Genomic DNA, 25,755 nt, shown 5'->3' with positions numbered 1-25,755 from the left:
AGAGGTTCGCCCTCGGTAGAGATCGCTAAGCGTACCTCAACCGGCGCCACCAACGGTCTCCGTACCACTCGTAACTGCTGTGCCATTTTGTTCGACAAGAGGTTCGTACCAGCTCCTGAATCGATTAGAGCGCGTACAGATTTTCCGTTACATATCAGCTCCAGAATAATCGGCGAAACAGATGCAGAGTTTACGCACCTTTCGGCACCCTCAGCGTCCTCCTCTATCATCCCCATTCGATGTCGATCCGCCTCCTCGTAAGCGGCAATGTCTTGGGTCAACATATCAGGGAAGGTGTCTATCGCGGCAACACGAGATTGAGACACAGTGGTGGATGGTCGGCCTGCTGGACGTTGCGTTGAAACTCCTGGTGGTCTGGTTTGTGTAGTCGGCGCTGACGTTTTTGTGGGTCGTGGTCCCGGGTTAAAGTCAGAGGGTACTGAGAGGAATCGGGTGTTCTTCTTAGTGCAGGCTGCGTTACCACACTTGTCTTTACAGACGGCACAGATACCCGAGGCACGGAGGTATTCGTGATACCTCCAGGCATTGTCGGCCTTTTCTTCATCTGAGCGAGTTCTAGGTTGAGTTAAGGTACAAGGTTGATATGGTGTCGTCAAACCCAAAACTGCAGGGGTTGCTGGTGCTTTAGCTCGTACTGAACCGTCCGCCAACAGTTTGCTATCCGTGAGGAATCGCCAGATACCATCAGCTGCGTCCTTGAAGATAGGAAATGAGAATGGTTCGACTCGTAGGTGTTTTTCTCGTTCCACCATATTCTTGAATAGTCGAGGCACTCCCCAGGTAATGTACTCAGCTAGATTTTTATCTGATACACCGCTTAACCTTTTTACCAAGCGATGCAATCCCTGAGCTCGAGTAACGTAAGCATCGAAAGATTCCGAAGGTTTCATTTGAAGTCGTCGCAGTGCTTCTTCTGTATCGGCCAACCAAGCGTGCGGTAAGGTCCCTTTTGCCATCATTTCCATAACGGTCTTCCAGGATTGTTGACGGAGAGAATCCTTGTTTGCTTGATACCAGGCTGACAACTCTTCATTATTAAGAAGAGATCCCAGAAGCTTTACACGTTCTTGATCGTCGGACAGATTCTTGACATCGAACGTTTCTTCTATCATATCCTGCCAGTGGAATAAGTCTGATGGATGACCGTATTTGCCGTTAAACTTAGGAAGGTCGCTCAGCTTGATGCGATCTGCTGTCATAGGTGGAGGTGCGACTGGATGTGGCTGGTATGGTGGAATCGGATAGTAGGCATGATGGTATGGTGTGTAACCAGCTGGTGGTAAGGGACCCGATACTGGCGTCGACGTCTGGTACCCTGCCGCAGCAGCTGCATTCGCGGCAGGTGGTGGGTTGGTTTCAGCGTATTGAGCGTCCTCTTCAGGTTGTTCGTTTCCTGATGTTGGTGCGTTGACAGGAACTGCTTCTGAGGCCACGGGACCGTGAGAATGTCTTGTAGACTCCCGAGGTAACGGACTAGGCGATATTGGACTTTGACCCAGGTATTGATTGAAGGTCTGACCCGTGCGACCCAAACCCAAGCCTTCACGTCCTACCAGGCCTGGACTAGTATAAGCTTGCGAACGCTCAGCCATCAAGTCCCGGACCATTCGCTGGAGGGAGAGCGTCTCTTGACGATTCTGAGCTAGAGTCTCATTCTGAATGCGCAGGCTGTCAACCTGCTGTCGTAGTGATTCGATCGTTTCCTGATCGTTGGACATGGTATTTGAGGGTTCCCCCGTCGCAGTACTCGCGTAGAGGGTGCTGTCAATCAGTTTAGCTCACTACAAAAAATGACATCTTTACCCAGGGGTATAGAATAGTAGTGTGGGCATAGAAAACTATTGGTAGGGTACTTTTCTATACCAATAAAAAATGCTTTTGATAAACCTATATAAGATATTTCAGATTGAGAAATTGAGTATTATCTTTGCCCTGACTCAGCTGTATGTATTGGGACCCAAAGGCAGTGCTACAGTGCGCAGACTCTCAATTTTCTGTTTTTTGATACTTTTATCCTAAAATACAATTCTATGGTGATAAAAGAGATCCTCAACCATGTTCAGCAATGTATGTGAGTATGTATGCACAATCTTACACAGATTGACAGACACTTTTTACATATGTACCACCCACTTTGGCAAAAAAAGTTGCATTAATAATTTAATGCAACTTTTACATCACGGTGAGAAAATTTCTCACCATGTATGTATATGTAAAACCACACAACAGTGTGCTTGTTAGAAAGGTTTGGTAACCAAATAAAAAGCAAAATCACCACGGTGATAATGAATCACAATGGTGTCTTTTACCATTTGGTAAACAAGGTCATTTGTTGATCGAGTTCAAAAACCAAAAAAAAACTTAATTGCTCTCATTGCTCTCAATATCATCTACCCGTTCAACTTCTGCAATTATTTTTTAAGCAATTTGATTGATGATAACATGGTCAATGACCAAGCTCTTCACTGTTGGCAGCAAAGTTGAATTGGTGGAAATGAAGTCTTTTGAGGAAGTTGGATTCGAGTCTGAATCAACACCACGATGAGATTGAATGGATTTGAGATTGAAAAGTTTAAGTAGAGAAAAAGGTTGAGGTGGTGATGATTTGAATGATGTGCAATTGAAGAGAAAAGGACTTGTAGAAAACAAAGAAAAAAATGGTGAGGTCCGAAATAACAGGTGGTGATGGCTTGAGAAGAGAGAACAATGAAAAGTTGCAGTCGCATTAATTTGAAAATATTTGACTTTGAGTTGTTTTCAAGAATGCGCACAATCTTTGCACATATGTGCAAAAATCCGTGTGTCTCTTTTGTTGCATTTTTGTTTACCGAACGAGATTTTCAGGTGACATATGCGACCGAAAATCACTGCACTTTTTTGGTGGTGCACAGTCGGTTGCATAGTTCACACACCGGTTGCTGAAGTGGGTGTACAATATGACTGATGGACCATGCTTTCCCATTGGACAAGGCTCAAGAAGGGCTTTGAGTCTAAATTTATATTCAGTCCCTGTGGTCATGTGGATATTTTCATCTGTGGGTATAGAGCAGAATGGTATGTCTAGGCAGAGAGGACACTATCTCTATGGGTATAGAAAAGTACTTCACCCATAGTTTTCTATGCCCGCACTACTTTTCTATACCCCTGGGTAAAGATGTCATTTGGTGTAGTGGCTCCTGGTGTTTCCGTTTCCAGATGTCCTGGAGGGTGTGGTGTCTGTAAGTTGTCTCCAAGCAGCTTCTGGAAATGTTTGTCGATGACCGTCTTTTCGGAAGCTGATGGTGAAATTGTAGGAGGCGAGAAATGTACAGTAGTCACCTCTGCTGGACTAGGTCGGCTTCTGGTTGCGTATAGTATTCGGTCCGTAGGAGCTGGCGATCCTGACACCAATGCTTCTGGCTTCCACTGGTACCTCGGCGCTGGTGGTGCTGGAGGTGATTCGACAGCAGCTGCCCTCTTTTCTTTCCGAGCTTGACGAAGTAGAGTCTCGGGATCGTCAAGGAAGTTTTCGGGGTTACGAGATGCTGCTCCACTCATTCGATGTGTCTGAGTATAGCGTAGTTGATTCGGTTTCGAAAGCAAGGGGTGAGATAACAGATCCGAACTGGGGGCTGATGACAGAATTGACAGATGACCGATATGACAGATTGACAGATATAAAACCGAAAGTGACTGAAGAGAAAGAAAAAAAATTGTAGCGACTAGGATTTGATTGAAAAGTAGAATCTTGTATATAACGTTGAAGTGATCAAGTTAAAAAAGTGTAAGGTTTCAATGAGAAACCTTCACTAGCGTCCGGATAAGGTTCCGGCTCGACTTCTCGAGAGAGCACAACGGGACAAGTAACTTGGAACTTCGATATATTAATTACGAACTGGTTCCAGAAAGTCCACATAAAGGCTCTCAGAGGAGTCAGTGACCCGCTAAATGAAAGAGAAACATATGAAAACAATAAGAGAAATGCTCACCTGGTTCCAGAAAGTCCACATAAAGGCTCTCAGAGGAGTGAAGACTTTCTAGAACCGGGCGTGGAGCTGGAAGATATAATCCTGCCTGTTTAATCCCATAATCTAAACCCCATAAGTAAAGTCTGTCCTTGTGTACTCCTTACACCCTCATTGACAGGGAAACATCTAAAATCAGATTTACAATTGCTAGAATGGCCTGATTTAAAATCATCAGGTTTGTACAACAAAATAAGAATTTTGCAGAGCTTGACCATGTCTTTCTGGACATTTGTTGAGAAATTCTGAAATGTGCAATGCTATCTCAAAAATATAGCTCTCTCATACACAACTCATGGGCATGGCAGCTAGTCACTCCACTCAGGGTTGGTACCAAGCCAACTTTTCTTGACTTTCAGACCCTTCTGATTCTTTTATAAACCTTTGGAAAAAAAATCAGTGACTGGTTCCAGAAAAATTTACAGATGTTGAAAAGCATTTACCTGATACTCAATGGAATAAGAGAGCTATGAGTTTGATTTCAGAATTCACTTCTGTTCATGATGACAAAGCACTACAGGCAGAGCTAGAATTCTACAGGCCTGATTGTAATTCAAGGAGGTCTTTATACAAGGACATTATCAAGGAATATGGGAATCACCATGTCCGGGTAGTGTTTGCTTGTTGACAAGCGCGCACGACTTCCCTTGCTGCCTCAAAGAGAGTTGGTGTGCGCTTGTCAACAAGCAAACCCTACACGGACATGGTGAATGGTCTTGTGGGGAATCCAGATGATGGTTTCCATACACCTCCTCAGTCAGTACCATATTCAGATCAAAATCAGTATCCAAAGTCCAAGGTGACTATTAATGTGGTCTTATAAATCCCTCTCATTTGTGTGCAAGAGAGATAGTAACTATAAGATTTTCTTCTGACCTCTATCTCTTTTTTTGGTGCTGTGGTTTGCAATCTATGAGTTTCCTGCTATTACTCATCCTATTTCAACAGAACAAAACAGAGTTTCACAACAGCAAAAATCAAATGTATACCACAGGGTGACTTTTACCTGGGATCAAGTGACATGAGAGCAAGGTATCGTCACAACAAAGAATTGTGTAAAATAAGGAGACAGTAGTGTGAGTATGGCTGAATGCCCCTCACCAACACCCAAGCCCCCCCTGCAAACTGTGGCAGCACAGAGGTAGCACGGGGGTCCCGCCGCGGACTCAGTTGACCAAAGTCACACTGGGGTGAAAACCGTGCTGGGACGCGGTTCTCACTGCGGTTCAACCTGCCGCTGTCCAATCGACAGTACCCCAGGGGGAGCCCTGGGGCCCAGTGGGGTGCTAATATTGAAACGAGTTCAGGCGGACTGAATGTCTACGCCAAAGATGGGATGTACCTGGACAGAACAGGTAGTTTGAGTTCTATGTGAACTCGTAAGGTAGGAAAGAAGGGCGGAAGGTTCGACGCCTCACCTGGACAGAACAGGTAGTTTGAGTTCTATGTGAACTCGTAAGGTAGGAAAGAAGGGCGGAAGGTTCGACGCCTCACCTGCGAATAGCAGGATGAAAAGAAAGTGGTAGGAAGATCTCGAGCTTCAGTTTCCACACGGTCGTAATTCATTCACACACATCAAGCAAAAATAAAGAAAGAAAAAGACTAGTTTAAGATAGACAAGAGAAATGAGTAATCACCTGGACAGAACAGGTAGTTTGAGTTCTATGTGAACTCGTAAGGTAGGAAAGAAGGGCGGAAGGTTCGACGCCTCACCTGCGAATAGCAGGATGAAAAGAAAGTGGTAGGAAGACTATCGTAGAGAATGAGTAACGCGCCAGAGTAAGACACACACATTAGTAGTAAGAGAAAAAGACTTACTCTCGAGCTTCAGTTTCCACACGGTGAGGGAGGAAACCAGAGCTCGAGAGAGACAGGGTATAAGAGGGAAAACCTGGCTACAAAAGTTTTTAACAACTAATCCCAAAGAGGAATACAAAACACGCACACAAAACAGTGTAATATAAAAAGCTACGAATTAGGAAATGTTTTAAACGTGACTCTGAATGTGAATTAGAAGAACTGCCTTCTTTGGGATTTCTAATTGTACTCGACCAGCTACCAAATCCTGAAACCATACCACTACTTTGAAATGAAATACCTTGAATCCTACACTACCTCCTTAACCTTCTAATCCAGATAACTACGTGATGTACTTGACCAATAATGCATCTTTTACCACAACACACCCCCTCAAGTTCATCACGAAATATTTCTTATACCCAAAAGCTTCCTTAATTTGACAAATTGAGCTGAGCCAAGAGGTTTGGTGAGCAGATCAGCAACCATGAGATGGGTCGGGCAGTGTTTCATGGAGATTTTGCCAGATTTTACCACTTCACGGATCCAATGATAGTGTATTTCAATGTGTTTAGTTCTGCTGTGAAAGATTGTCTTGTTAGTGAGATGAATGGCTCCCTTGTTGTCGCTTTCGAGTACAGTTGGATTGGGGTCGTCATAACCAAGCTTGGTCATCATGGTGCGTAACCACACGAGCTCTTGTCCTGCTTCCGTGATGGCTCTGTATTCAGCTTCGGTTGAGGAGAGAGCTACGGTTGGTTGGAGTCTACTACGCCAGGAGATTGCTCCATTGGCGAGAATGAAAACATAGCCTGTTGTCGATCTTCGAGTGTCCTTGTCGCCCGCCCAGTCAGCGTCGCAAAGAGCTTGAGGGCAGAGTTCACTTTTTAGACCCTTCAATGTCGTTGTGTTCGAATCTCTGGAGTAAACAATACCTATGTTGTAAGTTCCTTTGAGATACCGCAGAACATGACAGGCTGCGTCCCAGTGTTTAAAGCCGGGCCAGTCGAGGTGTTGTGAGAGAGTACCTACGGCATGAGCTAGGTCAGGACGCGTACATTGCGAAAGATACATGAGGGATCCCACAACGCTGCGATAAGGTAGGTTACGAGTTTTGAAGTCTTCAATTTCCTCAAGGTCAGGCTTGTAGAGTTTGAGCGAAGAAGGGAAGGGTGTACTCGCTGGTTTCACATCAGTAGATTCAAAACGCTCAAGAATTTTTAAAGCATAAGTTGATTGACATATCGAGTACATGAATTCAGATTCCCTCCTGATTTCGATTCCAACCACTGTAGACGCAATTCCGAGGTCCTCCATTTCCCAGCGGGTCGAGATCTCAAGCTTGAAGTTCAGAATGTCATTGCCGGTGATGGCAAGGTCATCGACATGGACGTAGACCACCGTGAAACTTACGTCGCGTCTACGAATGTAGATGCAATGATCCACCTCGCACTGAATGAAGCCTGACTGGATGAGAAACTCTTCAACATCGTCCTGCCAGTACTTTGGTGCTTGCTTGAGGCCGTAGAGAGACTTGAGTAGAAGGCAGACTTTGTCTTCTTCGCCGGGTTTCTTGAATCCCTCAGGCTGTTCGACATAGATGGTTTCAAACGGGTCACAGTTCAAGAAGGCGGTGACGGCGTCCATTTGGTGAACCTCCCAGCCGAAAATGGCGGCTAGTGCAATAATGATCCTTAGAGACGAAGGTTTTCCGGTGGGAGCGAACGTTTCGAAGTAGTCTTCGCCCTCAACTTGAGTGTTACCCATAGCTACAAATCTCGCCTTGAATTTGATTGGATTTTCTGCATCAGATGTCGGTTTCTTTCTGAACAGCCACAGTCCTCGGATAATATTTGATTTTGATGGGCGGTCAACCAACCTCCACACCTTCTTGTCGTGCATCGCCTGAATCTCTTTCTTGCACGCTTTCAGCCAGCTATCTCCTTCAGGTCCTTTGACGGCTTTTGAGTAAGATTTGGGAACGTCGTGAGTGGTGGACACCATATTGCTGACAGGAATGTCAAGGTCGAATCGGAATGCTGATTCCCAGGCAGCTGTTATGAGTGAATCAATGAGTCCATCACATACAGCTACAGCTGAGTATTTGATCGTCCCTTTTGTCCTGCCAGACCGTCTGAGTGAATCTTTTGGATCATTCGGAATCGTGACAGCAGGAGTGATGACAGGGTCTGGGCATGCAGGTAGAGAGGGCGCCGCTGGGGTCGAAGTCGAAGGCAATTCAGAGGTCACTTCTGTTTCATCTTCACTGTCATCATCAAAGAAACGTGTGTTGACAGTGGATTTGTCAGAGATCAGTTTGGTGTCTGGAGAGTTGTTGGATATGATATTCTGAAACGGAAAGACTTCTTCGTTGAAAGTTGCATTATGAGTAATGTTAATCTTTTGGGAGTTGATGTCAAAGATGTGATAGTTGAAGTTATCTTCCTCGAACCCCATCAAAACACCCCGTGAGCTCACAGGATTAAACTTAGATCCCCTAACTTCCTTGCGAATAAGAGAGTATGACAGGCATCCGAACACCCTAAGATGATCAACTGAAGGTTTCCGAAAGTGCCAGGCCTCAAACGGAGTTCTGTTGTTCTCAAGGGCGGCAGTGATTGTCCGATTTGTTAGGAATACGGCGGTGTTGCACGCCTGAACCCAGAACCTGAGAGGAGTGTGAGATTCTAGCATGATGGATCTGGCTTTAGTGCTAATAGTTCTATTGCCTCGTTCGGAAACTCCGTTCTCTTCAGGTGAGTGAGCAGCGGTAAGATGAAGAGTGATACCATGCTTCTTAAGTTCAGTGCCGAGAAGTTCGTTCACAAATTCTCCTCCTCTGTCAAGGGTGAATTGTTTGAGCATCTTGCAGGTCTGTCTCTCCGCAAGAGCAATGTATGTCATGAACACTTCATACACTTCTTCTTTCGATTTGCTTTTCATGAAGTAGATGTGACGGTATGAGGAAAAGTCATCACAGAATAGCGCATAGTACATTTCATTCTTTAATCCTTTAGTTCTGATGATACCACTGAGATCTACATGCACATTCTCTAGATGTCGAGATGCTCTTGGTCTAGTGGATGAATGAGGGATCTTATGATTTTTAGACATAGAGCAAGTATCACAAAAATCAAGTTGAATAATGTCCTTTGTCAATCCTTCTACGCTATCACTAACACCCATGGTTTTCAGGTACCTGCAGTTTAAGTGCCCTAAACGCCGGTGTTGCAAACGAGTTAAATCTTCAGCAGTTGTCGAGTGAGCAGTAGAGTCCAAATTGAGACTCACCGGTTCGAGGGCAACATACATCAAGTTGTTTGAGGCAAACACTCCGTTGAATAGTGCTTCTCCTTTGAGAACGAGAGAGAAACAATTGGCGTCATTTGGGTGAATCAAGATTTGGACACCTTTTCGAAGCATGGCCCCTCCAGCAAGTAAGTTTTGAGACAGATCCGGAACATAGAGACTGTTATTTAATTCAAACATCTTGCCAGAACCCGATTTGAGCTTCACAGTTCCAGTGGAATGTACAGCTAGAGACACCTCACCACCAGCAAGTTTCAGTCTCTTTGATGAGTCCTCGACCTTGTTGAGAGAGTCGTCGGAGAACAGAGCGTTGGATTTGAACATGTGATGACTAGCCCCTGTATCATAAAGAGCCCACTGGCCTCCGCTTTCACTGACTACATTGGCCGCCGGTGTTTCCTCGTCAAATACAGTATGAGATGATTCAAAAAGGGAGTCGACCGATACCGATGCAGTAATGCTGTCAAGATTGGTTTCATCTAGATATACATGAAGAGAAGCAAAAGGATTGTCCGAAGCAATCGAAACGTTGGCAGTTGGCAGAGTAAGTTGACGAAGACCAGAGACATTCGAGGATTGGGCAGAGGGTTGAGATCTGTAATTTTGGGTTCCATTTCTCTTCGCTTCCATCTGAGCGATCCATTTGTCACGAGCAGCTTTGTTTTGAGGTTTTGCAAAGCATTTGTCGGCAGAGTGAGTTGTGGAGATGCAGTTGTTCTCGGAACACTTAGGCCTGTTGCGTCGATCGCGATGATTTCCACCCCCTGAGTACGCAGCCGCGGTAGAAAAACTAGCTTGACTGGCCTCTATGAGAGCGGGTGTGGAGAAACCTCCGTTACGAGCCTCGTAGTCGATGAGATATTGTACAACTCCCTCACGAGTCAAAGGCGAGACGTGGGCATAGATGTTCTCAGATACGTTATCGTTGATTCTTGTTTTCACGGTTTTGATAAGCTTTCGAGCAGCTCTGGAAGAAGAGATTTTACCCCTGTACTTGACATAATCAGCTATGAGATTGTTGAACTTGTCGCAGTGAACCTTGAAAGAGTCTCCGGGTAGAATTTTCATATCATTGATGGCATCTTCAATGGTTTGTAAACCTGCCTCAGAGATCTTTTGATGATGATTCTTAAGGTGAGTCCAAATCATGGCCGGTTCATACGCGATGTCGTCGTCTTCGTCGGAGTCATCATTGTTGATTTCATCATCGTCATCGTCGTCCTTGCAGGCTCGGAGTTTCAGCATAGTCTGGCATCGAATCTTGTTAGGCGGGTCCATAAGACCCATCATCCAAATCGAAACAACCAGTTTCACCTTGAGATGTTGATCGTCAGATAATCCAGGGTACTTGTAATCATTCTTGATAAGGTACTTGTCGTAATCGAGAACCTTTAGGACCTGTCGAATTTCAAGTGACCACTGGGGAAAATTACCGTCGGTAAGTTTAGTATCCACGTCGTACTTGGCGATGGCCGAGTTGAGCTTCTGCACAAACTGCTGCAAAGGAGTTCCAAAGACTTTGGACTCCTCTTTATCAGCCATAGGTGGGACGGTGATCTGAGATTTTGATTGCTCTTCAGGTTTCTCGGTACGTGAATCGGAGGCTGCTTCTGAGACTGAATCTGAGTAGGTATCGGTGTCTTCTGAATCAGTAAGGCTAGGATCGGGCGATGACATGCAATTGCGATTTCAAGCAAAGGTTGACTGAGTTCGGTGTCGGATCTTAAACTCTCGCTACCATGAAACGAGTTCAGGCGGACTGAATGTCTACGCCAAAGATGGGATGTACCTGGACAGAACAGGTAGTTTGAGTTCTATGTGAACTCGTAAGGTAGGAAAGAAGGGCGGAAGGTTCGACGCCTCACCTGGACAGAACAGGTAGTTTGAGTTCTATGTGAACTCGTAAGGTAGGAAAGAAGGGCGGAAGGTTCGACGCCTCACCTGCGAATAGCAGGATGAAAAGAAAGTGGTAGGAAGATCTCGAGCTTCAGTTTCCACACGGTCGTAATTCATTCACACACATCAAGCAAAAATAAAGAAAGAAAAAGACTAGTTTAAGATAGACAAGAGAAATGAGTAATCACCTGGACAGAACAGGTAGTTTGAGTTCTATGTGAACTCGTAAGGTAGGAAAGAAGGGCGGAAGGTTCGACGCCTCACCTGCGAATAGCAGGATGAAAAGAAAGTGGTAGGAAGACTATCGTAGAGAATGAGTAACGCGCCAGAGTAAGACACACACATTAGTAGTAAGAGAAAAAGACTTACTCTCGAGCTTCAGTTTCCACACGGTGAGGGAGGAAACCAGAGCTCGAGAGAGACAGGGTATAAGAGGGAAAACCTGGCTACAAAAGTTTTTAACAACTAATCCCAAAGAGGAATACAAAACACGCACACAAAACAGTGTAATATAAAAAGCTACGAATTAGGAAATGTTTTAAACGTGACTCTGAATGTGAATTAGAAGAACTGCCTTCTTTGGGATTTCTAATTGTACTCGACCAGCTACCAAATCCTGAAACCATACCACTACTTTGAAATGAAATACCTTGAATCCTACACTACCTCCTTAACCTTCTAATCCAGATAACTACGTGATGTACTTGACCAATAATGCATCTTTTACCACAACAAATATAGCCTGCACACCCCTTGACATCCTTGATCAGCTTTGATCACGTCCTCTCATTCAATCTTACCCCAGAATTTCCAAGCATCCTTCCAGATTGGGACTAGTATCATGTCAGAAGTCAAAACGTATAGATCTAGGATGACCGCAAGTAGTTGTTTTACATCATTTTTTTCATTGATTTGGTTCAGGGCATGCCCCATGGTTGTAACTTGTCACCCATTCTACACATGCGCAGCATTCTCACATTGGTGTAACATGATGTACCAGCCAATCAGCAGGTGGGATGGGCTGTGCAAGTGCAATCTTCCAGCCAGGTGCTCAGCGTCCAAGTCAGCTTGGATGAGAGACATATTTGATAGCAAATCAGGACCCTGGACAGCTCCTATGGAGCATACCAACAAAACCCCCTAAAAATTTTGGTCCTTCATACCTGATTTTGACTCTGAGGGTCTAGGAGGCCAAGAATACCTATTTTGTTGGCAACATTCAAAATGTCTTTTAATGAAATTATCAAGAAATCCCTTACAAGTCCCTTTAACATTCAAAAGCACCATTTTTTCATCTTTCATGACAACAAAAAGTTGTATTTTTTTAAAACAATGAAGATTTTTGAGACACAAAAAGTACATCTATGTACAAGTCTATTTGGAAAAGCTACAACACATTTACTCTGTTGGACCCGACTGATGTGTTGTATCTTTTCCAAATAGACTTGTACAGCAATTCTTCTCAGTTTTTTTTCTTGCTCTTTGCTGTGGTAAGCTCTGCCTCTACGTAAGCAATGTAAGGAGCCTTAACCATTGATTGAAGCAATGGTCTTGAGAATTGGTTTCTTCCCAGATCCATCAACAAGATGACAGATCACAGGGCACATCTGGGAAACCCTAACCCTAACCCTAACCCTAACCCTTACTCCACTATAGGAAATAGGCAAAAAAATCATGGCCCAGCTGTGGAAACATCAGGCCACCAAGAAGCATCAAACCATTGTAGTATTTAGTGCAGAGCAAGCCACATCAACAGTAGACATTTAAAACATGTAAATCTTCATAAAACAAAAGAAGCAGCTCTACAAAAACAATTTTTCAATGAGCCTGCTCAAATTTCACTGAGGGTTCAAAATCTGATATGCCCCCATTCTCATGAAGACACAAAGTTACTTGTTTTTTTCTGATATGCTTGTGTAGCTTGAAGAGACCTGTATGAATATTGTAAGGTGATCCAGCCTCATAATCCACTTGTAAATTATCCCATTTTACCTGAAAAGAGGATACCTCCCAATCAAACTGATGTGAAATTGATTTGGTGGTGCCAAGCTGAAGTAGACTTGGTTTTTCAGAAAGTCATGAGAGGGAATATGGAATCTTTGAGCAATCAATTTGGTCCAGAGGGGTCTTTTTCCTTCAAGAAAGTTTCAAAACTATATCTGATCTTGACAGAGCTGTTGGATTGACAGCTGAAGAGTTCAAGATACAAGAACATACACATGCACTTCATATATATTCATTAGAGTTTCTCACCTAATAACCCATATGAAAAAGACTTTCATAACGCTGGTAACCCCACAAAATATAAAAGCTCTACAAAAATATCAAACTGACCACAATATAAATATTTCTCAGGAATGGTACAGTATTTGACCTAATGTTTGCTTTATTCAAGCACAGAGCAAATGAATTGCATGGAATAATATCTGTTCAAAAACGTAGACTTCAGATGGCAGTGTTCAGGAAAATGTGTGAAGAAAAGAGGCTCTCTTGACTACCTCACTGTATTTGTATCAGGAATCAGATCCACAGGATTTGGATTATCAAACAGCTTTTCATGAAAAAATAACCATCAGAGCTTTCCATTTCTTAAACTGGTGAAGAGTGCTGCAATGTGAAATTTTGGGAGAAGTAAGATATTCTTTGATAGCTATCTGAGTTTTGGAATGAAGCCGAGTTGTCTCCAGTACATAGAATTCAGAAGTCTTCTAGCTGTAAGAATGAACACTTGAAACCAATTGCTTTCTATCTTCTCATCTACAGTGTTTCAAACTGCTCAGATTCAATCATTGATTGTAACATAAACCAATCTGCATGCAAGGATTGAATGTCACAGAGATTAGGACCACATTCAAATTATGCACTGTTTCAAAAGAAGTTTGATCTTTTGGAATGATTATATTGAAATTTTCAAACATTGATCAGCTTCATCATTTTCTCTATTGTGATCGGTCATTATAATTGTGTTTCACTAAGATTATTGAAACAATTATACCCATTTTGTACAAGAAGATATTTTCAATATAAGAAGTAGTAGTACATTCACAATACGCCCTCTGTAGATTAAAATTGGGGATAATTGGACTCTTCTGCAGTCCAATGAAGGACTTCATTGATCATACCTTGTTGTTACAGAGTGGCTCACTGTACAAGGAGGATTACAAGTAAATTGACATCAGATGGATATACTAAACTTCACACATGTCTCCAATCCAAATTGAGCAACAAAATCAGTCGGTGATTTACACCCCAGCTTAAATTTTGGTCCCTGAATATTATCCCTCATCTTTTGATGTCCTAGTAGGAAAATGAAACTTTGCTCACATTTCTTGATTTCAATCTTGATAAGTTTTCCTCTTAGTAAACAGATAGTGAAATGTGGCTCTATTCATCACTTAGTCTCAGACAATCCATTCTCTTCCTGTGTCTCTGAACAAACACTACAAACACAAGCCATTCATAGACCACCAGAATCTTTTGAGCAGGGAGACAAGGTTGATCAAATTCACAAATATGGCAGGACAGCTTCATCATTCAATAAAAATCAATGTGCAATGACTTCAACAGATAATGGTGAGTGGATGTGTTTTGAATCATGAGATACTTTTGAAAGTGACTCAAAAAAATAATTCCACCATACAGCATACAACTTGCAAATTCTTCCTGCATCTGGTGGGCTTCCTCCAGAACCCAATGATTTGATTTATGTAGGATCAAGCAATAGTTTTCAACACCATGTTCAAGCAGGCAATAAGTTTAAGAGAAAGCTTGATCAAACCTCACTGGACAATGATCTCTCAGGCAGATCTTTTCATGAAAATGGTTTGTAAAGACAGTTTGATGTGACACAATAATTTGACATATGCTAAGTCTGTGATTTTTTCTTGCATGTAAAATACATATTTATGTTCCAAACCTTCAAAGAAACCAGACATCTTCAAGCAAGTTGGGGTGAGGATAGCAACATTTTCCAAATTTGAATTTGGTGGCAATTGAAAGGGAAATACTAAATGCTATTGTTTATTTGAATACATCAACAGGTCAATCAAGTAACTCAGTAAGGACAAGTGGAGAGATCTCTCCTCATGGAGATTTTGGAAAATTTGCAGAAGTATCTCCATGGAATGCGGAAACCCTGGAAGTAAATTTGGGATTGATTGAACCACATTGTTTGTGACAGAGACAGTTTCCTTTTGCTTTAGTTTGCAATATTGAATGAGATGCAACCTTTTGGGACACATTTACAGGCCCTCCATCTGATCTCCAAGGTGATCCTAGAGTTGTGGGTTCAATTCCAAATTATACTTCTGTTCTGGATGAGGAAGCACTCCAGGCAGAGTTAGAATTCTTCAGGGATGATTGGAGCTTAGGGGGGTCTCTGTATGAGGGGAATGTCAAGGATTTTGGTGTTTTGGGGGATTCTTACAATTGTAACCACAGACCGCATTGGATCAACCCAGATCCAGATCCAAAGGAATACCCCCAGTACAAGGTAACTTGATTTTACTCTGTTAATTCCTCTCATTATAGGAAAGGGACCATAGCTCCTGGAGGATTTTTCTCTAACTCTTATCTTTCTTTTTATTCAGCTGCACAACCACATATATCCTGGTTTCAGTCAAACTTATGCATCAGAACAACATAAACTTCCACTGCATCAGAAATCAATTGTTGAAAACAGACTGGTTCCACCAGAACCCTCACTTCTTCTTGGCTACAAACAGGAATCTACTCCATTGCAGATCCATCCTCATAGGTCGGAGAAGAGTCTCAGACAAAGTGATCATTATATTGTAAATAAATCAGAAGGAATTGAGCTGAATGGTATTCATGACATTCAATTGGAGGGGCAACAAGACAAATCCAGAAGCAAATTGATCTATAGTAGTTCTGGAGAGATTCAGAGCAGCTGTCTCTCCAACCAGAACTCTGATCTTACAGAGAGTTTTAATCAACTCTTGCCTTTGGAACACTGTGCCTTAGGAGTAAATCAAAATCAATATCCACCACCCAATTCTTTGTCTCACAAGTCAATTGAGGAGAGCCAAGATAACTTCATCAGAATGCCACATCACATTTCTAGTCTTACCTATTCATCTAAATCAGCCAGCTCAAGAACTCCAACCCCATCATCCATCTGGAATATGGCTATGCCATCTGACAGCTCAGACAATGAAGCCTCATCCTGTAGCTCTAACAATCTTCTCCAAAATAATCATTTGTACCAAAAAAAGTTACAATCAGAGATTTTGAACAAGGACAAGCTGCCCTCAAGTAACACCAATCAATTTGATTGCAGGGAAAAAATTGAGATAAGGTTTCCTTCTCACATCCCAATCAGCTCCTCTACCATGCAAGATGAACAAACATATCCCAAAGATCAAACACCGGTCTTCCAAATGGCACCAGAACATGGTGAATTTGAGGATAGATCAAGCATCAGTAAAAGTAGCATATTTAGACTCGGAAATCATGATCAACACAAATCTTTTATTCCACCACAGCCCTATTCACCTGAACATACTCAGATTGATGAGAGAGGTGTAAAATCTGAACCAAGTATGCTCCTATTTCCATGATGCTTCAAAATGCCTTGGAATTCTCTGATACGTTGATACCCTTCACAGATATGCACCTGCATGAATATCACAAGGCAATTGAGATTCAGGATCCACCTAGAAATTTCCCCTTTTGTCATGACAAGAGGTTGTCCCTAAATAAAAACGAGGAAGGATCAACTTGGTGGCTTAAAGCTGAAAAAGATTTGGAAATTCAAAAGTTAATGAATGGGAATATGAAGTCTTCACTCAATCTATTTGGTCCAGAAGGTTCATTCACCTCCAAGAAAGTTTTACATTTATATCTTGATCTTTGGAGAGCTGTGGGTTTGACAGCTGAAGATCTGAAGATTCCAGAACATACATGCAGGGCCCTTCAAACACAATCATTTGAGTATCTCACTGCTTTACTTCATTTGAGAGGCTTTCATAGAGCAAGTAATCCCAAAACATACCAAGAGATTAATGGGAAAGAAAGTGTTAATCAATATGTAAAGCTGTATAAAACTATAACACTAACCACTGGATACATGTTTAACAGGAACAATATAGTATTTGACATCATGTTTGCTTTCTTCAAGCACAGAGCTGAAGATTTGTATGAAAGAATGATTTTTCAAAGAGCTAGAATTCAGGCCTTGGTTTTCAAGAAAATGTCTGAAGAAAAGAGGCGCCCAGTTTTTTAACTACTTGACCATCTGTTCAGATGTTTGTATCCACCAGATCTATATACTCCCTTATTATTTTATGATCCAAAATCATGTGATTTAAGTCTTTCCATGTATCTCCTGTCAGACAAACAACCATACCTGTTACATCCAATCTATCCTTATTTCTGCCAATTAGTATCTCAACCCAAATGTCTCCTTTTGAACTACCAAACATTTGTGATTCCATCAGCACAAATGATGTCCTCTGAAGTACCATTGAAATGGTCTTGAAGCGCTTGCTGGGACAGCTCATGGGTTTACAGCTGACTTCAAATAAGTTTTGTGATCAAGGATTCGAGATTCGAGAGAAAGGCCGATATTGTCGTACAAGAAGGGGATCCAACAGGTCATTGAGATCTGATATGGTGGATATGATCATATGTGTTCTCAGGATCAAATTCCCTTCCGAGATGATTGTTCTTTCTTTCGATGGTTAGAAAGGGTGTTGTCTCTGGCGTGACCAGGGCCATATGTCACATTTACCATGGTGGGGAAATGGCAAAATGTAGGCAAAATTCCTCATGTTCTGGCCGCACTGCCAACATAGATGCCTTGGGTTGAGAAATCCGAGGCATCATCGGAGGCAAATCCTCGGACAAACCTTGTCCGAGGTATTTGCCCGAGGTATTTTTTTGCCCTGAGAATTACCTCGGATCAAAACCTCGGGAAGCTTCTGTCCGAGGTTTTGCATCCGAGGATACCTCGGATTACAAAATCCGAGGTAAATATGTTGATGGTGCCGTCGCACAAAGCTTGTGACATCTATCACCTAGTAGATGTCACAAAGATGTGATACTATCTACAACACACGCCGCCAGGGTTGGAACTTGGGTAGTTTGGCGAATTGCTCGTTCTCTCGTTGGGTCAAGGCCACTCTACGCGCGGCATATCTTGGAGCCGTCACCTCTCCGCGCGAAGAAATTACTCTCATATCGGTGCCAACTGGGTAACATAACGGCGAACCCAAGTATCACAATCCAGATCGATTTTCAATGGCTCACGTGAGACACCCTTCGTTTGTCCAACTCGAGCTGGGCTCATCAAGTAGAACAAAAAATTGACTAAAAACATATATTTGATGATTTGCGCGCCCGAATCTTTTCTTTACGATCATCAGGTTTGCCAAAACTTAGACTCCTACTCGTCTTATCGTGACTCTCGTTCGTCATTATCATATACCGAGCAACAATCCGAATTATCCAAATCATCAACGGTCTATGTTGGAAATCTATCCTTCTTTACAACTGAAGAGCAAATCTTTGAACTTTTCTCTAAGATTGCTCCGATCAAACGAATCATCATGGGTTTAGATCGAAATTCAAAAACACCTTGCGGATTTTGTTTTGTTGAGTCAGCAGCGCCGAACAAAAACGTTCAAGAAAAACTTTGGTTGATTTTTATCTTTTCATTCAACTAATCAATTTTTCTGCCCTTGGTTCTACTAGATATTATGAACCGATTGAGGCACTTGGCTGCTTACGTTACATCTCTGGCACTAAGCTCGATGAAAGGATAATCCGAGCTGACCTTGATCCAGGCTACAAAGACGGAAGACAGTATGGTAGAGGCAAAAGTGGTGGTCAGGTAAAAAACAATCTTTGACATCACGTCAGTCAATTTAGATTCTTACTTCATCTATGTTTCTACGTACTACAGGTCAGAGACGAATATCGAGAAGATTATGATGTAGGGCGTGGTGGATGGGGGCATCTGAAACAACGGCAAGAAGAGAGAGAAAGACAACTTCAACAAGATGCTGTTTATCGTGATGATCATGATGTTGGTGGAAACCGAGATGTTCCGGATGGAATGGGAGAAAGAGTAAGTTTTGAGATATTCAACAGCCAAGGCAGACTAAAAAGATTTTTTAATTGATTCCATCCTTTTGATTCGACACTTGATATATTCTGTCACCTCTTGAACACAGGGACCACGATTTCGAGAAGATCGAATGGACGAAGACGCAGAATAAATTCACTTTGTCGACTAGCAAACCGGATGATGCCGAGCAAAACAAACTCCTTCAACTCCTAAACCCTTGTATACACATAAACTTATCATCGATCTTCATCCACCCATTAACGATAAGTAGATATATGGCTCTCCGCGCACAATCTTGTAGCTAACATGCTGGAGACTGTACATTATACACATCCTCCTGAAGATCTCTTCGATAGCTATGTGCAGGCAGTACTCCGAATCTAGCACCCGGATCACTCACAAGGATGTCGTGATAATCGCATGTGGCTGCAGTGCCAAGCATCCAAAGGATAAACTTACAATGACTGTGTCAAACTTTGCTGGTGTAATAATCTCCTTTGTTTGAATGAAACTCTGAAGGTGGAATGCAGACAAGGAGTGCTCAGCACCAGACTTAAGTGCGACCTGAGTTCTGTCGCTTTATGTAAATTGTCGAATTTGTATCGCACATGAGATGGAAGATATATGCATCACGATTCACAGTGATCATCCAAAGAATCTCCCCATATGACGGGCCGAAGACCCGCCTAATCAAAACTTTGTACTTTTCTATGTGTCCCACATAAACACCACATATCATCCAACTTGACCAAGTCACTCGAGAGTCGATGCCTTCGACAGCTGTCATTCAACGAGTGCGTATAGTGCGTGGAGGCAAGAGCTTGGCATTGATGGCAATTCGAAATCGAGTAAATACTCGATAAATTGCCCTTTTGGCCCCGTCAGCTCAAATTTCAGAACCTTCAATCAGGTTGGATTCTGAAGTTTTCATCCTACGAGCATCCACAGTGGTGGGCTCCAAATCGGGGCTATCGCCAAATTTGGTGACTGAGCCCCGATTTTTTGGTGCAATGGCAGTCCCCATCGCCAAATTTTTTTGTAGCCGGCTTCAAATTTCGAGCTTTGGGCTACATATTTGGCAACAAAAAGCCGGGCTCCAAATTCCCGCACTTGTTCAATCGCATACCTCACACATGTAAGCCCACGCATTTGAAGAAAATGCATTTGTGGGTCGTGGTGTAAAAGCGAAGTGAAAAAACACCCACCAAAAGGTGGCTATTAGTCACGCAACGATTGAAATTTGAATTCGCTCGATTTGGAGCCCCGATTTGGAGCCCACCACTGTGGATGCTCTACGTTCATTGCTCATTCAACTCGAGCCCGGTTCACTGTTGCACATCCACGAGCCCTTGGGCTACACGTTGTGCTTCTCCTCAACTTGCCATGACCAAAATTTATGTAGATAAGATACAATTGGTAGAAAAAAAGAAAAGAACAACAAATGATTGTTTTTCTCTAAAAAGATATGCAGAGATTGCTCTCGATGAGAGCATTCCAAAACTCCAAAAAAAACTTGAAAAATTTGATGGCTTGGTATGGCTTTGTTGTTTTGAAAAAAACAACAAAAAAGATATGCATGGAATCCTCTCGGTGAGAGCATTCCAGAACTTTGATCGGCTGGTGAATACGACAAGTTTTGTGGTCTAGCCATTGTTTCGGGCCTTGGTTTCAAATTGACAACGATTTGCCTCCACACACTATAGAAGCTGCTGGTGATCTCATGGATACGTGGCTCGTGGTTTGATATGTTATTATGGAGACTTTGTCTTCACCAAGGGTTCTGACTACATACATTTCTCTCAATCACCAACCAATATTGGAATAAAATGGTTCAACTCAGCATTAAATGATCGTGCATATATAATAGAGGCGAGAAAAAAGGCGTTGAAGTGCACAATCGACATAAGATGTGAAGAGAAATTAGCTGTTTCGAGACTCTAAGAAATCCACAAAGGAAAACAAAATGTAGGTGCAATGCTCTTTCAATCTCATTAACGCTTGCCTACTTGAACAAGAAGCCTGGGGATCTATGTAACAGTAGAAAGCTCAGATCAGACCTCAAGATTTTGGGGACTTTGCCGACCTCAATCAAATGCATGTCCCAGGTAGGGAAGGATCAATTTATCGAAAAAAGGTGGTGGGAAGACCCCAGACTCGACAACTTCGGACTATTAAATACAATCGGACTCTCAAGCAACGCATTGAGCTTGACTAATCCCCTTCCCCTCACGCGGCCTCGTCCGCGTCCTCTAGGCTCTGGTGAACAATTTCAACTTATCAGATTGTAAATTATGTACTGTCCAGTGTCGATTGCACAAAGCTTGCCAAAGTTTCCAGATCAAAGTTTCAGCACCAATCGACTGGAGGTATGCGGGAAAACCTGTTCAGAATTGGACAACTTTTTTGAAATTGAGTACATCAAACGGGGTCAACAGGAGATCTGATGACGTCATTTTGGTGTGATCGAATTATGAATGATCTGGATGATGGCAGTTGACTTGGAAAGCTCACATGACACACTTTATAGCTCGGATATTACTAAAGACATCTTAAAGCAGGGTCAAGAGTATCCTCAAGTATCACCCTTATTCGCCCGAGGAAACCATGCATCGGTCGGGCAATGCTTTTGACAGCCCAAATAGGAAGTTGAATGGCAAGAGATTCAGAGCTGTAAATTAAAGAATGACAATGATCGATGGATAGAGTCAAAGACTTGGTCATGATCCTTCTTTTGAAGGATGTCAGTCGATGTTGAAATTGTCAGTCAGACCAACCAGAATTCTGTACCGTGTTTCCATTTCTTTCCATTTCCAAATTCGGTCAGCCTTTTTGTAATTTTACCTTAAAGTGTGAATTTACATACTATTTTCGATTGATTGATTTCATTGTTCACCATTTGATCTTGTCCTGCTTCTTTTTAATCGACTTGCCATTTCAAGTTTCCAAACCTTTATCAATCCCATTCCCAGCATTCAAATCAATCTTAAATCGATTGCCCTCTTTACCTCCTCAATCTACAAATCAAAATCTAATTTGATTCTCCATCCATCCATCCATCCTTGATCGATCACATCAATCGAACCTTCTAACTTTCTCCAATCACTCGATAGTCTCTTCTAGCTCAATCAAACTTTTGCTCAACTTAATCTAAGAATCTGATCATGAGTGGTATTCTGAAGAAACCTCCGGCCACAATCAAAAAAGGTCAGTTTGGGCAGGACCTTTTTACCGCGGCGCATACTATGATCGTGTGGCGTTATTGGCTGTTCCGTCGATCCCCATTCTTCCTTGAGCTAATTGACCTTCTTCCATTCCATAGGTTCTGGCTCTGCTGAACATGCTGATCAGCCTCAACATCATGAGACTGACATTCTCATCGACCGTTTCCGTCAGTTTTGAATCACACTCTTGTTGACCACCTTCTTTTATTTTTCATCGACTTCAATTGACATGTCTCTCTACAAATCCTTGCTGACCGTTAGTCGAATACAAAAGTATCACCAAGGGCCTTACCGCTTACTATGAGGACATATCGAAGCTCGAGACTCAGTAAGAATATTCTCTACATTGTACGATGGAATGACTCTGATAAGTCTAACTTTGTCCACAGCACGGCCACAGAGCTCCAGCGAATCGGTGGTCATTTGCCGGTCCCTCTAAGAGAAGGCAATCAATTTCTCCCCGAGGGCGGCTGGCAAACCATCCTTTACGGTACTCGAGAACGCACTCGAGCCATTGCTGAACACCACAGCACTTTCTCTCATGCCATCTCCTCGACTGTCGTTCACGCACTATTGAGAACCAAAACTGACATCAAGAACGTACGTATTTTAGTCTCGATCAAGTTATTTGGTTCCACCTTACTAAACGTGTCCTGCTTCTACTTTTCCCCTACAGTTTATTGCCGAGCTAGAAGCTGAACCAAGCAGAATCGCCACTGAGGTCGGCAAACACCGAGCCGAATCCACGAAGTTGATTTCTCAGCTTGCTCTTGGCATCGCCAACGCTAAAAGCAACCCGCACGCTTTGACTTCCAAGGATGATCCCGTGTTGACGCATCGTCAAGTCGAAACCCAGCTCAAGGCTCAGCTTGCTGAAGAAAATTCACTCACTCGCTCAATCATTAGTCAGTATTTTAACTCTCTTTTTTCGTCGATGTCACGTTTTGGTTGCATTTTCACTGACATCTCTCCTTTGCAGTCTATCAAAAGAAAGCGGCTGAGCTCGAGAGTAGAATCAACAAAGACATTCAGACTGCAACCAACGAGTTCCACACTGCTCAAGTTATCTCGCAAGAGGCCATTGCTAAAGAGTGGAAGTTGATCCACAGTGGAATCACCGAACTTGACCCAGATATTGAGTGGAACGAATTCGCCAAACGTAGTGGACATTTAATTCCGGAGGATATTGCCATGCGCGATCCCGAGAAAATCACCTTCCCCGGTCAAGACGACGAAACGACTAAACCTGTGAAGTCTGGCCTTCTTGAGCGAAAGAAGCGATGTGAGTTAGGGATATACTAATAGCTTTGGCTACCGATCGAGTCTTCATGTGTGTTGACAAGACTTGTCCTTTGTCACAGTCACCAAGAACTATAAGGAAGGATTCTACGTCCTTACACCGTCTGGGTATCTTCATGAACACAAATCTTCCGATCCTACCAAGCACAGCGAACCGGAAATGTCGATCTTTCTACCAAACTGTGTTCTTGGTGCTACCTCAGCTGAAGGGGCCAAGTCCTTCAAATGGCACGTTGAGGGTAAGAAGAACAGTAGCAGTGGCCATCACACTGGCAGTTTGAACAAAGTCAAAAACACTTTACGAATCGGCAAGAAGGACATTGCTTTCAGTTTCAAGGCTCGCACTCACGCTGAAATGATGGACTGGTGGACTTTAATGCAGCACCCGGCAAAGGCATCGTGTAAGCTATCTTTGAACAACTTTTATCGGCTTGCCGTCTGTGAACGTCTTCCTGACATAATTTGTACTAATCATTTGCACATTTTTCTAAGTCACAGCTGCTACTGTGAAATCGAGCTTGCCGGAAGGTGCGGCTGTTGCAGCTGTTAATGGAGTTGGCTTGGTAACTGACGCATCGAATGCAGATCATCATGAACCGGCTACAGTGACCCACAGGGAAGCAGAGGATGCTGCAGATGAAGAAGCTGGTGGTTCTTCAGAAGAGGAAGAAACTCCTCTCAGCCCTGACGAACTCTCGACTGCGCCCACCACCCCGGCTGGGCTCCATACGGCAAATCCACACTCTGATCATGCTCACGATGAGGAGGCCGAGCACTCCAACGCCGAAGTTTTACCGGTCTACAAAGGAACTGGAACCCACGAAGCTGCGTTGGCTGACTTGAAGGAAAAGCCTGACCTTCCAGGTGCCAACCATAATGTGGCTGTGAGCTGATTTGTCTCCACCGTCGTTAAACACTTTCTCTAGCTGACAACGCTTTGCATTTCTTATCTACACTGATCGTGCGAACAGAGCACTTCCCATTGATTTTCGTCCCGATTATCTTTTGAGACTACCGTGATCATTAATCAGACCTTTTAATCCGCTTTCTGTATCGTTTTTGATGTGGTACGTGCAGGCTCATAAATCAACAAATTGAAGTTTCGTCCAGTTGTTGGATGTCTCGAAGTTTTCTATCATGGCTCAGGCACATCCTTTTCATTTTTGTAACTTTATGCATGAATGTTATCCTTTTATCTCTGAATATCTTATCACACATGGACTCGTAATCAACATTTAAATTATCAGTCACACCTTGTGCATTTGCCTCTGAGACCTAAGCAGGTTGTTAAATGCAAGTTCTTTGATACCTCGTATCAACTTATAGCCTTGGTGAGAGAGAACAAGTTTGCAACCAGATCCTTGAAAACAAGATGGACAAAGGGATGAATGCTGTCTCAAGTTGTGCGTTTGACTTGGATGCCGGCATTGAATAGCAAAGCAGTAGTCTGGGATATCTTACACAGGATGAATCAAATTATTCATGATATGTACCAGAGTCTCGAGGCACACCCAATCTGTAGTAAGGTGGTATTTCCGACGAATGATATCCACCTACCTAGTTCTTGGAGTATAAGAACAAAAGATGAGAGAAGGACCGTAAAAGGGTATGGCCACTGTGATCAGATATGCCAAATAAGTAGACAACTATATCCAATTTAAGTCCCTGCTTGAATCTGAGACTATCTGAGAAGCGTCAATTCCGGTGGGGTCCTCAACACTCCATATCTGAACTATCCAGCTTGAATTGATCGAACAATCATCCCATCACCAGAGTTCAGCCATGTCAGGCATTTTGATGATTCTTACAGCCAATGGGTACTCCATTCATCATGAACTTCATCAAGAATTCCATCATCAGATGTTGCCTATACATGGTGCAAGAAGCCAAGACAATAGCCAAATCCCTTGCAGGCCTGGGTTCACTGCTTAAGCCTAAGGGGAGTATGCTATGGTGATGAAGAAAGTCACATCATACGTCAAGGATGGTGGAACTGTAATCATGTGTCTTCACTTCACATCATCCTTGGAATACGGGACAATTACGGGATACAAAGTAGAATCCCGGCACGTGCCCGGCTTTCTGCCCAGATTTTTTTTGGCAGTAGATTTGAATTCTG

At 42.9% G+C, this 25,755-nt stretch overlaps 4 protein-coding genes across 4 annotated transcripts; all 4 read left to right on the top strand.

Annotated features, from left to right (window-relative positions):
* Positions 1-1,575: 1,575 nt before the first annotated feature.
* MELLADRAFT_57105 (uncharacterized protein) lies at positions 1,576-3,890 on the top strand (the record flags this gene model as incomplete). Its single annotated transcript, XM_007414029.1, has 2 exons — positions 1,576-1,798; positions 3,195-3,890. One exon carries the CDS (start codon positions 3,278-3,280, stop codon positions 3,494-3,496), a length of 219 nt encoding a protein of 72 aa, XP_007414091.1.
* A 10,691-nt stretch (positions 3,891-14,581) lies between these two features.
* On the top strand, positions 14,582-17,271 carry MELLADRAFT_66188 (uncharacterized protein; the record flags this gene model as incomplete). Its single annotated transcript, XM_007414030.1, has 6 exons — positions 14,582-14,600; positions 14,670-14,849; positions 15,068-15,196; positions 15,275-15,519; positions 15,617-16,586; positions 16,655-17,271. 6 exons carry the CDS (start codon positions 14,582-14,584, stop codon positions 17,269-17,271), a joined length of 2,160 nt encoding a protein of 719 aa, XP_007414092.1.
* A 1,102-nt stretch (positions 17,272-18,373) lies between these two features.
* On the top strand, positions 18,374-19,170 carry MELLADRAFT_38424 (uncharacterized protein; the record flags this gene model as incomplete). The annotated part of the gene is made up of 3 exons (XM_007414031.1): positions 18,374-18,645; positions 18,741-18,879; positions 18,952-19,170. 3 exons carry the CDS (start codon positions 18,374-18,376, stop codon positions 19,168-19,170), a joined length of 630 nt encoding a protein of 209 aa, XP_007414093.1.
* Positions 19,171-21,939: 2,769 nt separating this feature from the next.
* Positions 21,940-24,905, top strand: MELLADRAFT_49754 (uncharacterized protein; the record flags this gene model as incomplete). Its single annotated transcript, XM_007414032.1, has 9 exons — positions 21,940-22,320; positions 22,436-22,504; positions 22,599-22,665; positions 22,727-22,937; positions 23,014-23,242; positions 23,317-23,619; positions 23,699-24,037; positions 24,129-24,520; positions 24,608-24,905. 9 exons carry the CDS (start codon positions 22,278-22,280, stop codon positions 24,620-24,622), a joined length of 1,668 nt encoding a protein of 555 aa, XP_007414094.1.
* Between the last annotated feature and the right edge of the window lie 850 nt (positions 24,906-25,755).

Source organism: Melampsora larici-populina (genome assembly GCF_000204055.1).
Source record: "Melampsora larici-populina 98AG31 unplaced genomic scaffold MELLAscaffold_40, whole genome shotgun sequence".
NCBI classification, from domain to species: domain Eukaryota; kingdom Fungi; phylum Basidiomycota; class Pucciniomycetes; order Pucciniales; family Melampsoraceae; genus Melampsora; species Melampsora laricis-populina.
Note: the sequence above shows the minus strand (reverse complement) of the source record. Positions and strands in the feature narration are given on the sequence as shown.